Source organism: Vulpes lagopus, chromosome 24, assembly GCF_018345385.1.
Source record: "Vulpes lagopus strain Blue_001 chromosome 24, ASM1834538v1, whole genome shotgun sequence".
Classification (NCBI taxonomy): domain Eukaryota; kingdom Metazoa; phylum Chordata; class Mammalia; order Carnivora; family Canidae; genus Vulpes; species Vulpes lagopus.
In genome coordinates this window covers 56,242,142-56,255,746 of record NC_054847.1, presented here as the reverse complement: position 1 = coordinate 56,255,746, position 13,605 = coordinate 56,242,142, and the positions used below count along the sequence as shown (strand labels likewise).

The 13,605-nt window shown below is 57.4% G+C and overlaps 1 protein-coding gene across 4 annotated transcripts in view; it reads left to right on the top strand.

Annotated features, from left to right (window-relative positions):
• LOC121481839 (myelin basic protein) overlaps positions 1-13,605 on the top strand; it is a 114,224-nt gene that overhangs the window by 85,952 nt on the left and 14,667 nt on the right. For 2 of the 4 annotated variants that reach the window (XM_041739390.1, XM_041739389.1), the window contains exon 5: positions 3,030-3,107. The exons of the other annotated variants lie outside the window; for them this stretch is intronic. In XM_041739390.1, coding sequence (XP_041595324.1) covers positions 3,030-3,107 — 78 coding nt within the window. The remainder of the gene's footprint in view (positions 1-3,029; positions 3,108-13,605) is intronic. 4 annotated transcript variants of the gene reach the window in all.

Here is a 13,605-nt window from a genome sequence, read left to right as displayed (position 1 = left end):
CCGTGTACATTTCTTCCTTTTGCACCCGTTAGACATTGTCACAGACCAAGGGTGCTGTGCTGACTGCACTGGAATTTCGAACTTGCCTTCTCCAGGATCCATCCTCCATCCCTCTCCTATGAAATGCGTTTCTTACTGGTGTTCTTGCGGGCTCCTGACATGACAGCCAGCAGGCGAGTGTGAGGCCCGAGCGCCTGCCACCACAACACACACAGGTCTGTGTCTCACTCGGGTGCTTCTGCATGAAGACACTGAGGTGTTCCTCTCCACGGGCAGCTCGGCGTCCTGGCCTTTCTGTTCTGGCTGTTCTCATCCTGCTCCATGTGTTAGTCTCTGGGGGTGCCGTCCCGTGCTGGCAGGGACACCTGTGCACGGCGTGGACCCTGCTGTGTCTCTGTGTGTGCATGTGCACATGTGTGGTGGGGATGCGGTCTGCTCAGCACAGGGAGGCCCACCCCGCCTGGGTGCCCTGCTGAGGCTGTGTCCCAGGGAGCCCGAGAAACCCCCAGGGAATGTGGATGTGGAGGTGGGCCAGCTTGTCCCACAGATGCTGGTGAGCATGAAGGTCATAGATAAGGTTGGGTCGAGGATGAACTAGAAATAAAAGCGAACACAGGATTAATGGATGTGGTCACCTGCCCAGTGTGTTGTCAGGAGATGCTGGTCCTCGCTCACCTCCTGCCATGTCTGTTCATGCACATAGAGTGACAAGCGTCGCTGATTTTCCTTTTGGTAGAAGGATTAGACGTTTGGTGACAGGCGAGGCTGCCTGGATGGTGGGGAGCAGGGCCTGATGCGGAGGCCTGTGTCTCAGGAGGGGAGACTCCCCAGAGCTCCCGTGAGCCTCTAAGTACCATAGACATCTGTCCTTAAGCTCTGGCTTCACGTGGGAAGAGCCTCTCCATAGGTCTACACTCCACTCTCAACTGCCCCGAAGTCCAGCTTTGGAGGACACAGTATAACGTTGGGGAGGGTCGCAGAAGCAGGGACTCTTCTGAGGAAGCCCCATGAACGAGGGCTCCTCCGAGGGGCACTTCTTGCCCCTATCCCCTGGCCCCCGTGGGCACGCCCAGTCACGGCACCTGTACGGGAGGTCAGGTGAGCGCAGCCACTGGGTGACTCGTCCCTCTGCCTTTGGTCCCTCTGCCATCACCCTTAGGGAAGACACGCCTCTCCCCCTCACCTTCCCCTACCAGGCTGGGCGGCCTGCCTTCCCGGCCACCCCTCCCCGAACTGCATGGCCAACAGCCTGTGGAGCAGCCTGGCTCGGGGGCAGCTTGACCCAGGCCCTGGGGCTCCTGGAAACACCTCCAGGAGCTGGTCCCCTCTGTGAGGACACACAGTGTCTCAAGCAGGGAAGACATAAATTAGAAAATCCTTCCTTGCCTTTGGCCAGGGTATAACACGGACTCGGCAACGGTTGTGGGGGTGTCACACCCACAGAGAAGACCAGGCCTTAGCAGAGCCAGGGCCACCGCAGGCTTGCCCACCAGATGCCCTTTGCACACAAATACACAGTCACCGTGCTCCTCTGGTACCTGCCTTGGACTGAGGTCACTGCTGCTTCTTGCAGGTGTAGAAGCTGCCCCCTCATGTGGGGGGCCAAGTATGGGAGGGACAGCCACACCAGACCCCCCACGTCTGCCTCCGGAGACCCTGTGTTTACAGTGATTTTCCTTGGCCCACTCACATCCTTCTGTGTCTTTACCACCATCACTCCACACTGAACCAACCGGGGATCTGGGCTTAAGAAATCCACATCATCTGCAGCCACCCTGAGACAGCTCTTGAAATCCTTTACATTGATTTTGTCTCTTGACCACTGTAGGTACCTCCCCCATCTCTATCTCTCTCAGTCTCTGTCTCCCTCCCTTTCTCTCTCTCTGTCTCTCTCTACCCCCCCCCCATGCACCCCCTGCCCTGCTGCACACAATCAGACAACAGGAACTTCCTGCAGGCCCCTTATGCTGGCCCCAGAGTGAAGCTCTGTCAGCCACACCACTCAGGGTGATACCTGGGTGATACCAGGTACTACCTTACAGCAAACGATTCGGGAAGATGCCACACTAGGAGCAAACACTACAGGGGCATGTAGTAGGCTCAGCGGTTGAGTGTCTGCCTTCGGCTCAGGCTGTGACCCTGGGGTTCTGGGATTGAGTCCTGCATCAGGGTCCCCGCAGGGAGCCTGCTTCTCCCTCTGCCTGTGTCTCTGCATTTCTCTGTGTCTCTCTCATGAATAAATAAAATCTTTTTAAAATATTTTTTAAAAAATTAAGAAGGAGCAGACATCACTTAGGAAGCTGTACAGCAGAACTCAGGGTCACGGTGAACGCACGCTCACCTGTAGGGGTATTAAGTTGATATTAGTGTTGAAATCCCTGAATCTCACCAAGATCAGGAGCAGTGTGAGACCGTGTAACCCCGAGGGGCTGCCTGGCGTGACCTTGGCCACGGGTGGCTCCTAGAGCCGATTCCTGGCGCACTGTCGGTGGCTGGGAAGGCCTGAGGGACATAGCACCGTGACCTCCGCAGAACGGACAGGGCTTCTCCTGGGGATCCCTACAGAGGCTCCCACAGCTGCACTGAGAAAAGGGAGTCTCCTCAGGGGGAATGTCCAGCTCATCCTGCTGGGGACCTCCAGCAGGTGTCATCGTCCTGGAAGGTGCTGCTTCCACTTGCTCCTCCCAAAACCCCATAGGTCCTGTGTCCGCTACAACCTTAAGAGAATCTGGCCGCATCTCTGGGTCCAGGGCTCCAGAAGGTTTCCCTAGATCTGTCTCCTCGTTCCTGTCTTCTTCCATCCTCCCCCGCAGCACTGGGGGCCCCATGCCCTCTCGTCCTTCCTCTGTCCCTTCCGTGGTCGCCGTCTACCACCCTCACGCCCTCACCCTCTGACCTCCGTCCCCGCTCCTCCTCCTTGCCGCGTGGGGGCTCACCAAGCCCGCTCAGGAGGGGACGTTTCTGGAGGACTTGGGGGCTCTGCTGGTGGTGCCACACAGACTCAATGGCCACTCTGTGTCCCCTGGCAGGTGCCCTGGCTCAAGCAGAGAAGGAGCCCTGTGCCCTCTCATGCCCGCAGCCAGCCCGGGCTGTGCAACATGTACCAGGTAAGACGTGCGCCGACCCCGCCAGGCCCCTCCCGTCCTCGGCCAGCGGGGGCCACCCCCGGGCACGCTCCTGCCCGCCAACAGCAGCAGGTGTTACGTGCATGCATGGGGAAGGCACATTTGCCAACTCGAGCAGGGCCGCTCCTGAGGGGAGGCAGGCAAGGGACAAGGTATGAAGACGGGAAGCTCTTGTTCAAGAGCCTGTGAGTGCTCAGGTAGGACCCTGCACAGATGACCCGCATGGGGCTGGCTGTGGGGTCAGGCGGTGGACCGGCCCACAGGGCCACCGGGACCTTGTTGGTTCCAAAGGCACTGGAGCATGGAGTTGGCGGCAGCCGTGGCGTTGACCTGCCCTTGAAGGCCGTACCTGACATACACTGGCCACCGCTCATTGAATTAAATTGTCACATGACGTGTGTCTATGGAAAATGTAGCAGCAGGTGCTGTCCCCCCGCTCCCCGGGCTTGGCAGAACCTGCATGGGGACAGAAGATGAGCCATCCCCTGCCCTCATGTCCTGCTGCTCAGAGCACAAAGGTCCCACAGGGTGTCTGGATGGTGGGCAGGGGGAGTCTGGAAAGGTGTCACCTCCCCAGAGGAGGTACCGAGTCAGCCGGGAGCCATGCCGCTCCCTACACACAGTGACGGCCACGGGCGTAGGCTTCCAGGTGACTGCGGGCGCAGGATGCAGGCACCTGAGAGTTTAACCTGGGATGATGCAGAAGGTCCACCAGCCGTGCCTGAAGATGATGGGCAGCCTGGTAAATGTGCTGTCCCGACACACTGTGGAGAGTCCCCTCCTGAGGTGTCAGCCCGACTGGCTGTGTCCCTGCTCCCGGGGACACTCAGTCTCTGAAGCCCTCTCTCAGCAGCTCGTTGATCACCGCCAACCCCCCACCCAGGAGGCCTGTGCTCCCCGACACTCAGGGAGGCCCCCAGAGCGCCTGGGCCACAGCAGTGTGTGGTACATGTGATGAGACAGCAACGGGCCCCACGCCTGGGTTTGGAGCTCCGAAATGGGGCAGGTTTGCCCCCTGCACCCTGGAACCACTGTACGCTCCGGCCCCAGTATCTCTTCCACCGGCCGAGACAGTTGCCATCAGAAGCGGGCCCCCTGGGCGAAGAGGCAGAGACTTTGCCAGAGCTCCTGAGACACAAAGTAGAGGAAGGCAGGGCTGTGCTATTCGGGTCACTTAAGAAACTGTCAACAGAATATTGATTATTTTCTTTTACAAAACCACTTGGCAGGGAAAAAGCAACACCTGTCGCCCCCACCTCCTCACCCCAGACAGACGTTTGCACGTGCGTTAAAATAACCCGGCCTAAGAGACACAGATACTCCACAGGGCACCATCTTTGTGTGGCCACCAGTGGACACACTGCAAGGTGCAGTGGACATGCTGCGGGTGTCTGGTAATAGGTTCTTGGCATTTCTGATGTGTTCATTTATGGTTACCCTACAAATACTTGGAACCGCCTCCCTTCCTCTGTGGTTCGGGAACTCCAAAAGTACCAACGAGTGATGCCGAGCAGTTCTGTACCCTGACCTTCCCAAACACTCCTCCTCCTCCTCTCTGTCGGCCTCTGTCTGCAGATCCAGCGGGGAGCTAGGGACCCCCGGCCACCGTGACATCAGGGTAACCCATCAAAGGATGGACAGCTTCCGGTGCTGTCCAAGGTGTTCACGAACCGACTCCCCAGCACGAAGTCTTTGATTCCAGGAGGTTCCATATAGGTCCTAGAATGGCCAGAGTGCGACTTCTCCAGGGACGGAATGGGATGACTGCAGGTGGGGAGAGGGGACCCACAGACAGGTGGCATCGTGTTTGGGAACCCAAGCACACGTTGGAGAGGCAAGAGTTCCAAGGGAGAAACAGGGAGCAAAGCGATGCAAGGCAGTCCCCTAGGAAAAAGTCAGATCTCCGTTCTTGCCTGTCCTGCTCCACACAGCCGGCCATGTCACCCAGCATGGGGTCCCCATCCGGACATCATGGCCTGAAGCACGGGTCCAGCCCTCTGCATGTGGTTTCCACGGGAGCCCTGGGGCAGGCGGGGAGCAGCGAGGCTGCAGCGTCCACCCTTGACTGCTCTCTGGCTCCTGTGCCCTTTGGAGGCTGGAGGCCCTATGGCTGGAGACGGCCCTGGGCAGCCACCTTGCACACCAGAGTTTAAGGAGCCGAAGACACTTTGTACTGTGGAGAGGTGACAGGAGGAACCAGGAACACGGGCTGTGGCTCTGCATGGACCATGGGCTCCCGTCCTCACCTGAGAGCAGGTGGGCGTGCTGCCTGCAGCCTGCAGGGTCCGTGCTACTGCAGAGGAGTAGAGAGGCACACGCGCTGCCCCTGCCCCAGCACCCTCGGCTGCGCAGTGCTCAGCAACTGGAAGGACAGCCAGTGGCCCTAGGAGCCGTGGGCCCCCACCGAGCTCCCCGGGGAGTGTGCCACCGGGATGGGAGGCCGCCGCTGCGCTGGGCCCAGCCTCTCCCAGAGCAGGGCTGGTGGCCTGTTCCGCCCCCTGACAGCCACTTCCCGCCACTGCTGAAGCAGGGGCCTGCCGCCCACCTGCTGGAAAACCCGTGGCAACATGCCTTTTCCTCCCGGAGAGAATCTTCCAGACCCTGCCCCCCCACCCCTGAAACTGCTTGTCCACGTTCTGTGCAGAGACGACGGATTCCAAGCCGGGAAGGAACATTGGGGTCATGTTTCGGGTTAAGGCTCTGCTCTGCTGTGATGTTAGCTTGACAATTATGCCAAGGGAGACTTCTGTATGCGTCACACAACTGGGGCCTTTGAAAATCAGTACCCGGATGGACGGAGAAAGATCAGAGCGGTGCAGCCTGCGTCCAGCCCTGCTTCCCGCCGTTCTGGGCAGACAGCAAGGCAGTGTCGGGAAGCTGCGGGGCACGAACCCCACTCCAGCCCCGCTGTGGGCACAGCTGCCTCGACTCTGGGGGGCGAACTTCCCCACAGGGAGGACCCGCGAGCTCGGCCTGTTTCCAAGGGAAAGGGCGGGGACGCTGGGGGCTCTGGGGGCGCTCAGGTGGCAGTAGCCACGCTCCTGCTCCCGCGTGGGGATGCCTCTGCAGAAGGGCCGGGTCGGAGCTGGGCACCACGTCCCCATGGAGGAGATGGGAGAGCTACCGGCCGGAAAGCACAGCACCATCCCGACGGTGTTTGCGCCCACCTGAGAGCCACTTCCAGCTCTGGCAGGTGGCTGGCACCCCTCCACACCCCTCCGCCCGCCGCACCCACTTCCCAGGATGACAGAGCTGGACATGGGGCACCAGCTGCGACACTGGGCTCGCTGTGTCCTTCTGTACCCGCGGTGACAGCCTCAGGCTCGTATTTCCTTTGTCGTCGTCCAGACCTCTGACCGCGACTCCGTCGTGGCCACTAGGAGGGGAAGAGCCATCCCTTAGGGGATGGAGGTGGTCAGGTTCCCGATTTCCCAGAAGAAGCCGGGATGCACTGCTCCCCCCTCTGCCCCCAGACAGCAGCTGTTGTCTCCACCCCAGCTTCATGGTTGGCTGACAGCGAGCAAAGCCCTGGACTTTGGAGCCGGTCCCTGTGATCACAAGACCAGGGCACAGTCCCTGCTGAGCTGGACGTCAGCAACAAGAGCACAATCGCAATCCACCCACATGTTGCACCCCACAACCCGCCGTACCCACAGGCTGCACCTTGCAAACCGCCATGCCTGCAACCTGCACCCACAAGCCACCATGCCCACAGGCCGCACCCCACAAACCACCGAGCCTGCAGGCTGCGTCCTGCTGGCTGTCTCACCCTCCAGGACCCCAGAAGAAATCTACTATCAGGACAGGCACCGGGGACCCTAAAATTGCCCTCTACATCAAAGGTCTGCCTGCAGATTCCTCCAGAAATAGACAAGGCTGCTGTTAACTCCGCACAGCTTTCTGTAAAAAAGCTCTAATCAGACTTGCCCGAGTCAACATTTCAGGAACAAATATATTGTTCAACTTGCAAAGAACAAAAGCACACGACCAACTGCACGTGTCATCTAGACAGAGAAGAATTCTCTCCCGTCAGTGAGAGTGAGACTGTCTTGACTTTGCCCCCCCAAAAAAAAGCCCCATACTAACCAACCCTCTCCGTCCAGAGGCACATTGGAATCAGAGCAAGACCGGTGCGATGGCTTCCCCCGAAAACCACAGGCGGCGGAAGTGGGAGTGTGGCCCCAAGGCAGCGGGAGAGCCTGGCCTGCCACCCTGGCTTCCAGGAGCGCTGGGGTCCAGGGTGCGGTGGGAGCCCGCCCCGGCTCTCTCCTCGACACACCCGCACCCGCTCCACAAGGGCCCGAGGCCACAGCTCAGACCCCTCACGGTCAGGCGGCTCACTTTACCCCAGACGCGTGGGCCTTGGTGCACGTGCCGCGTTGGGTCACGCGTCAGGGGCATCTCCTTCGGCACCTGGTGGGGGCAGGGTTACGGCAGGAGGTCGGTGCAGCCAGCAGGGTGTAAGGAAGTGTCTTGGGGGAAAGAAGGAAGCCTTTCGAGCCCCGGACTCTTTCAGGAGGAGGAACCGTCGAAACAAGATCGCTCCTGGACACGAGGGGTTTCTATAAGCTGCAGAAGACGTGAGGTGACACTGAGGAGGCGGAACAGTGTCTGGGTTTTGTCGTGTGCTGCGTTCCTGGTCCGTCGATACAAAGAGCACAAGAACCATACACGAGAACGTATTTGGGCCAATTACCACTTTGATGGGAGAAAAACATTTCAGTGACCCCCAGTCTTGCTCGGGTTTTTCAAACAGACACAGAGGTCACATGCATGGTTCCTGGACCGGAGTCTCTCTAGAGAGGATGCCACAAAATCAAAGATTTCTCTGGGGCAAGAAAAGGCAAATGCAAATCCCTTGATGCCATCAAGGCCCCTGGTGAAACCCTCCGAGCACACAGCAAGTGTCCCCATCACCGCTCTGTGGCCACGTGCAATCTCCGGTGGCAATAAGCCTGCCTGGTGCAGGAGTAAGGACCCAAGATGTGTGTGCCAGGTGCATGGCTGGGGGGCTGGACGGGGTCCGTCACACAAACAGAATGGAATGACGCCCACCCTGTGGTCTGCGTGTCCACAAGGAGCCCCAGCTGCTCCGTGCTCAGTGGGAGTGGACGGGCCCCTAGCTCTCATGACCTACAACTGCATCCTGCAGAATGCTAACTGCTCTCGCATTTGCTGTCCCAACTATCCGTGTTCACCCGAGTGGAAGGGACTGATTTTCTAGAGGAGAGCGGCAGCCACATGTACCCAACCCTCCAGGCGTTAACATACTCCTGGAGCTGACTCCGTCCACAGACATTCGTTTCTCCTTATACACGGGAACATTTTCGTTTCTAGCTCGTCACACATGCACAAGTCAATGGAAGGTAAATCTACAAATGAAAAATAAAATAAAATAAGCCCTACTCTTTAAAAACAAACAAACAAAAAAACATTCTTCCTTCTTACCTTTCTCTTCTGTCGTACGGCTTGCCCGTGATTTCTCCATCTACTGCCCCACGTTAGGTTTGGAACATCAGCCCGTGTCCCACACGGAGCCCACACGAATGTGGCGTGGTGCAGTGGCCCACTGCGTTGGGCCCCAGATTGAAAGTCAGGACACCCGGCCTGCACACCCTTGTATCCCCTCTCGAGGAATGGTTGTCGCACCTGTTAAAGGGAGTGGTTGCTTCAGAGTGTGCAGAGCAACATTTCTTGTTCTCCAAATGGTGAGGGCGAGCCTAAGAATCATACACCCCTTATTTTTTAAAGCAAATAGAATCACTTTCTTCATTCCCTTTTTCAATGGAATCTTCTGGGTGCACAGGGAGACGTTTCTAGAACTTGGATGACTTGGCTAAATAGGACCGCACTGGTCAGGAAACCATCACTGTGGTTCGCACCAGCCGTCCCGTGTGTGGACCCGTCGGAGGGCAACAGGTGACACCTGGCGTGTCTCTGCTCGGAAGGGGTGTCAGGGGCCACAGCACAGAGAGAGGCTGGCTGCCTGCAGCCTCAGGATCCTGTTCACAGGAGCAGAGGTTTGTGGAGGACCAGCGACCAGGCTGCTGGGCCAGGGTGGGAGCACGCCGGAGAGCGCTGCAGTAGTAAAGCCGGGTGAGGAGCACCCACCTTGGGGACCTCCATGGCGAGCCTCGCTTTCAAGCCTGAGGAAGGGCAGGGGTTCTCCTGTAGCCCCTCCACCCGAGCTCCTGTCTTTGTCCATCGTGTGGAAACTCGGGGGGCAGGTAGAGGCAGGCCAGTTTCCCCCGAGCTAGCGCACCATGGAGGGAAGGTTGGGGAGCACAATGTGCCTTAGGTTCATACACCTGATGGGAAGGAAGCTGGGACAGTTTGCTGGGCCTTGAAAAAACCGTTCCAACGCTGTAACACACCCCGGGGGCATCGCTCGGTTGTGAGGACTCAGCCTCGGAGGCAGCAGCCCAGATGCACAGGAGTGTGAAGTTTGGGTTTAAAGCACCAGAAAGTATTGGTCCTCAGGCAGGCTTCTGGGCTCCTGGGAGACTGCTCTAAGCTGTGGGTCTACACTCGGCCAGGCTTCTAGCAGCCTTCCTTAGTGCCTGCATATGAAGTGACTCATCCCTGCCCTCTCGGCACCTCCTCGCCATCCACTCAGGAGAGAAAAGTGGCAAACGAAGGCCGGGCTGTGGGAGGGGAGGGGGCCCAGGTCTCGTTGGGCAGTGTCTCGTGCAACACGGAGCACACTCATGCATCTCGGGGCCTAGCCCCCGGAGTGGTGAGCACACAGAGGATGGGGATGCATCCAGGAGCCAGGGAGTCACTAGGATTTCATTCACTGACATTCCAACGGTTGATTCCGGATAAGGTAAGAAAGTAAGAGCTAGAGATTTTTTTCCCCCAACCACAAAACCCCAGGCACAGTGAATATTAATTTTTTTCCAGATACGGCATTTTCTTCCGAGAGGGAATGACCCTGTCAATTTGTCTCTGATCAAATCCAAATGCAAACGTGCTGCCAAATGCTCCTTATTTTCATGAAACAGCCATCAGGCTCGAAGGAATGAGTCTTTACCCAAAGTGATGACCATTGATCTGCAGACGTGGTGGGTGAAAACTAATCTGCTAGTCCTTGCAGGTTTAAGAACTCCCAGCTCTCTGGTAAATTGGAAAACTGTTAAAAATCCCCTTCTGAGGTGTGAATGGGGACCGGGAGGTGGCCTGGAAGCTGGTGCACGGGCTCCCCCTGCCGGGGTCCGACATTATCTCAAGTGGAGGGAAAATAATCCCTATTTTTCAAAAGCAACACCATGACATAGGTCATTGGAAAAAGCAGTTTACCCTAAAACTTAATGAAATGGTTGCCCTTTGTGCCATGGCTTCCCGCCTCTGGTGGTTAAGTCTTCTCAGCATGATGGTACCTGCCATCCAGGAGTTGTTTTATTAATCACGATGCAAAAAAAAAAAAAAAGTGACAATAATGCCACATAACATCGTGCAAACTGAGATCACATCTGCACGTTTCTCCGCGTGTCTGCGAGAGCCAGGCCTGAACGCTGTCTCGCCAAACTGAGAAAGAAGGGTTGTCCTTATGCAGTAGAATTTCTTCTACAACCATTCTTTCCAATTTTGACTTTTTCATATAATTTTTCTTGTCAGTCCAAAAGCTTTCATTAAGAAGTCAGTAGATTATTTTTTTCAAATCTCGCTTGTCCAAAACGTTCAGCTGCACATATTTTGGAGATGCTGTGTCAAGACGGCCTGGCTGCAGGTGTAGATGAGGGGTGGGGGGGACGCGGTGGGGTTCCGGGGCCTCTGCCTCCCCGGCTCTGACTGCTCTCAGCCCTGCCCGCAGCTGCCGCCCTACCCCTCATCCCAGTTCGTCCCAGTTGGTCCCAGCCACCCCGAAGAGGCCCCGGTGCCTCTCTACCTCCCACAGAGGAAAGAGCTGCTGGGAATGGGGTGGACTCGGGCAAAGACACACCAATCTTGAGAAACAACAGTAAAATGTTATAACCATTTTGCCTCTTTTTTTTCTAATTCAACCTTAGTGGACACAAAAGTGCATCATCAGAGAATAACTGTTTATCTTAAATACTAAGCTTTGGGGCGCCGGCAGGTGTTCAGTGGGTTGAGTGTCCAACTCGATCTCTGCTCAGGCCTTGATCTCAGGGTTGTGGGATCAAGCCCTGCGTCGTGCCCCTTACTGGGCATGGAGACTACAGACAGAACAAAATACAACTAAAACTAAGTGCCAAAAATCCTTCCTTTGTTAGGAAACCCCAGCTCAGTGGGCTGCCTGGCAGGGGATGCCATCTACCCCAGGTGCTTGTGCAGCAGAGGTTGAGGACCAGGAGGGCCTCGGGACAGAAATGAGATGCAGAGGGCTGCAGCAGGGGATGCCCCTCGGCCCCCACCTGGCCCCCGGTCTATAGGCCAATGGGTCACCCTGGGGCCCTGGGCCCTGACCCCCTTTACCTCCCGCCAGTGTCCTCCCCATCTCTCCTGTCCCAGCACACGGGTCCCCTTACTCTCACTGGGGTATGAGAACAAGGTAAGGACCCACGTCCCATAAACTGTAAAATATAACAACCGAAACCCCAGTATCTTTAAAGGGGTTCCTCAGGCCTGCCGGGGGCTCCTGCTGCTGCCGGGGCAGGCCCAGAGACTCCCCTGGAGGAGGACTGGAGCAGGGCTTCAGCTTTTCCTCGCAGCCACCCCACACTCCTCGCCACCCAACAGCGTCCCTTCGAGCTGTTGAGGGAGAGTGGGGGTCCAGGTGTCTCTTCTGCCTGGTGTCAGAGGCCATGGAAACATGGCCAGGCCTGCACAGGCCAGGGATGCAGTGCAGGAGCCGAAAGGTGGGAGCAACCCCAAGTGTCCCTCAGAGGATGAACGGATACACAGAAGGTGGTGGAAGGTGGTGTGTCCATGCTCCAGAACCTCATCCAGCCTTACAAATCTGGGAAGGAAATCTTGGCATCTGCTACAACAAGGATGAGCCATGAGGGCCTGAAGCCGATGGAAAGGAGCCGGACACAGCAGGACAAGTCCTGAACCGCTCGCTCCTATGGAGTGCCTGGAGCAGTCCCACCCGGGAGACAGCAAGTCAATGGTGGGCACCAGGGCCCGGGGAGAGGGAACGAGGGGAGAGAGTTGAGGGAATGCAGAGAACCTTCTGGAGGTGGTCGGTGTCACGGTAGTACAACAGTGTGGATTTACTTAATGCCACCGAACCACACACTTAAAACCAGTTAGGGCAGTGAATCTCACGTATATTTTACCACAACTGAAAAAAAAAATGTGAAGAGTGGCTCAGAGCTCGCCGCCGTGCCACCGCCACCACACAAGGGCATCTTCGCCACGACAAGCGAGGTGCGCTCCTGCAAAAGCTCCTTAATAAATAGGTTAAAGACGTGGTCTAGAGTCTGAGAAATGTCCTGAGACGTAAACCTCACTGGAGAGTTCCTGTCACCCCTTGGCTGCTCCTCGGTGGCCTCGTGGGGCTGGTGTGCAGTGGAGCATTGCCCCAGGACCCCTCCATCTGCGCTGCTCCCAGGTGAGCGGACAGACGCCCCAGCAGCCCGCACCGCGTCCCCCGATCACACCAGCCCCGGTGTGAGGCCCGGGCCTCCCTGCTCCCCGCGGGGTGCTCTCTAGTCGAGGCCACGGTACAAAGCAGGTTTCTTGATGCCTTTGTCCGCTTAGTACTTGCTGACCTGCACTGAGTCCCAGCGCCAGGAGCTCTGGGGGTCGTCGCATGGAGGTTATTCCTCTTTCCAGAAACATACTGAAATTAGCCAAAGAGGGAAGATGGTTCTGCGGGAAGGACAGTCTGATGCCGCATGAGGTGTTCCAGCCTCGAGGGGCCACACTGTTAGGAAAGTGGACACATTTGGAAGGTGAAGATGTTCCATGCAAGGGCAACTGCGCGAGCCAGTGCCCAGAGAGGGACGGGAGATGCCATATTGTCGAGGATGGCCGGACTCACGGACACAGGCCTCCCGCCGGGAAGTCCGGGTGATGACTCCATGTCTCCATGGACACTCAGCTCCGTAAAGGCGGAGCCCGCTAGAGGCCGTGGGCCACTTGAGATATCAGCCTCCAGGGAGCCGGACTGGTTCTCGGTGTGCAATGGCCTGAATTGTAACACATGTGGCCTTTGGTGTAGCTGCCACCACAGGAGGACGCTTCACCCCAGAGCCATCCCCCTACCACGTTCCCGTTGCATGCCCACCACAGGCTCCCCTTGCCCATCCCCACGCCCTGGCGACCGCCGCTCTGCTCGCCCTCACTATGCTTTAATCGTCAGGAAAACATCCCATGAGTGAGATCACACGGTAGGAAATTTCAGTGCAGCATCCTTTGGAGATGCCTCTGCATCGTTGTCTGTGTCAAAAGTTTGTTCTGTCCTATTGCTGAGCCATATTCCAGCAACCATGGGCACAAACCATGGGCACATGGTTTCTTTTATCCCTTCTCCCACGGTGAATGTTTGGGTTGTTGGCCAATTTCGTGATTA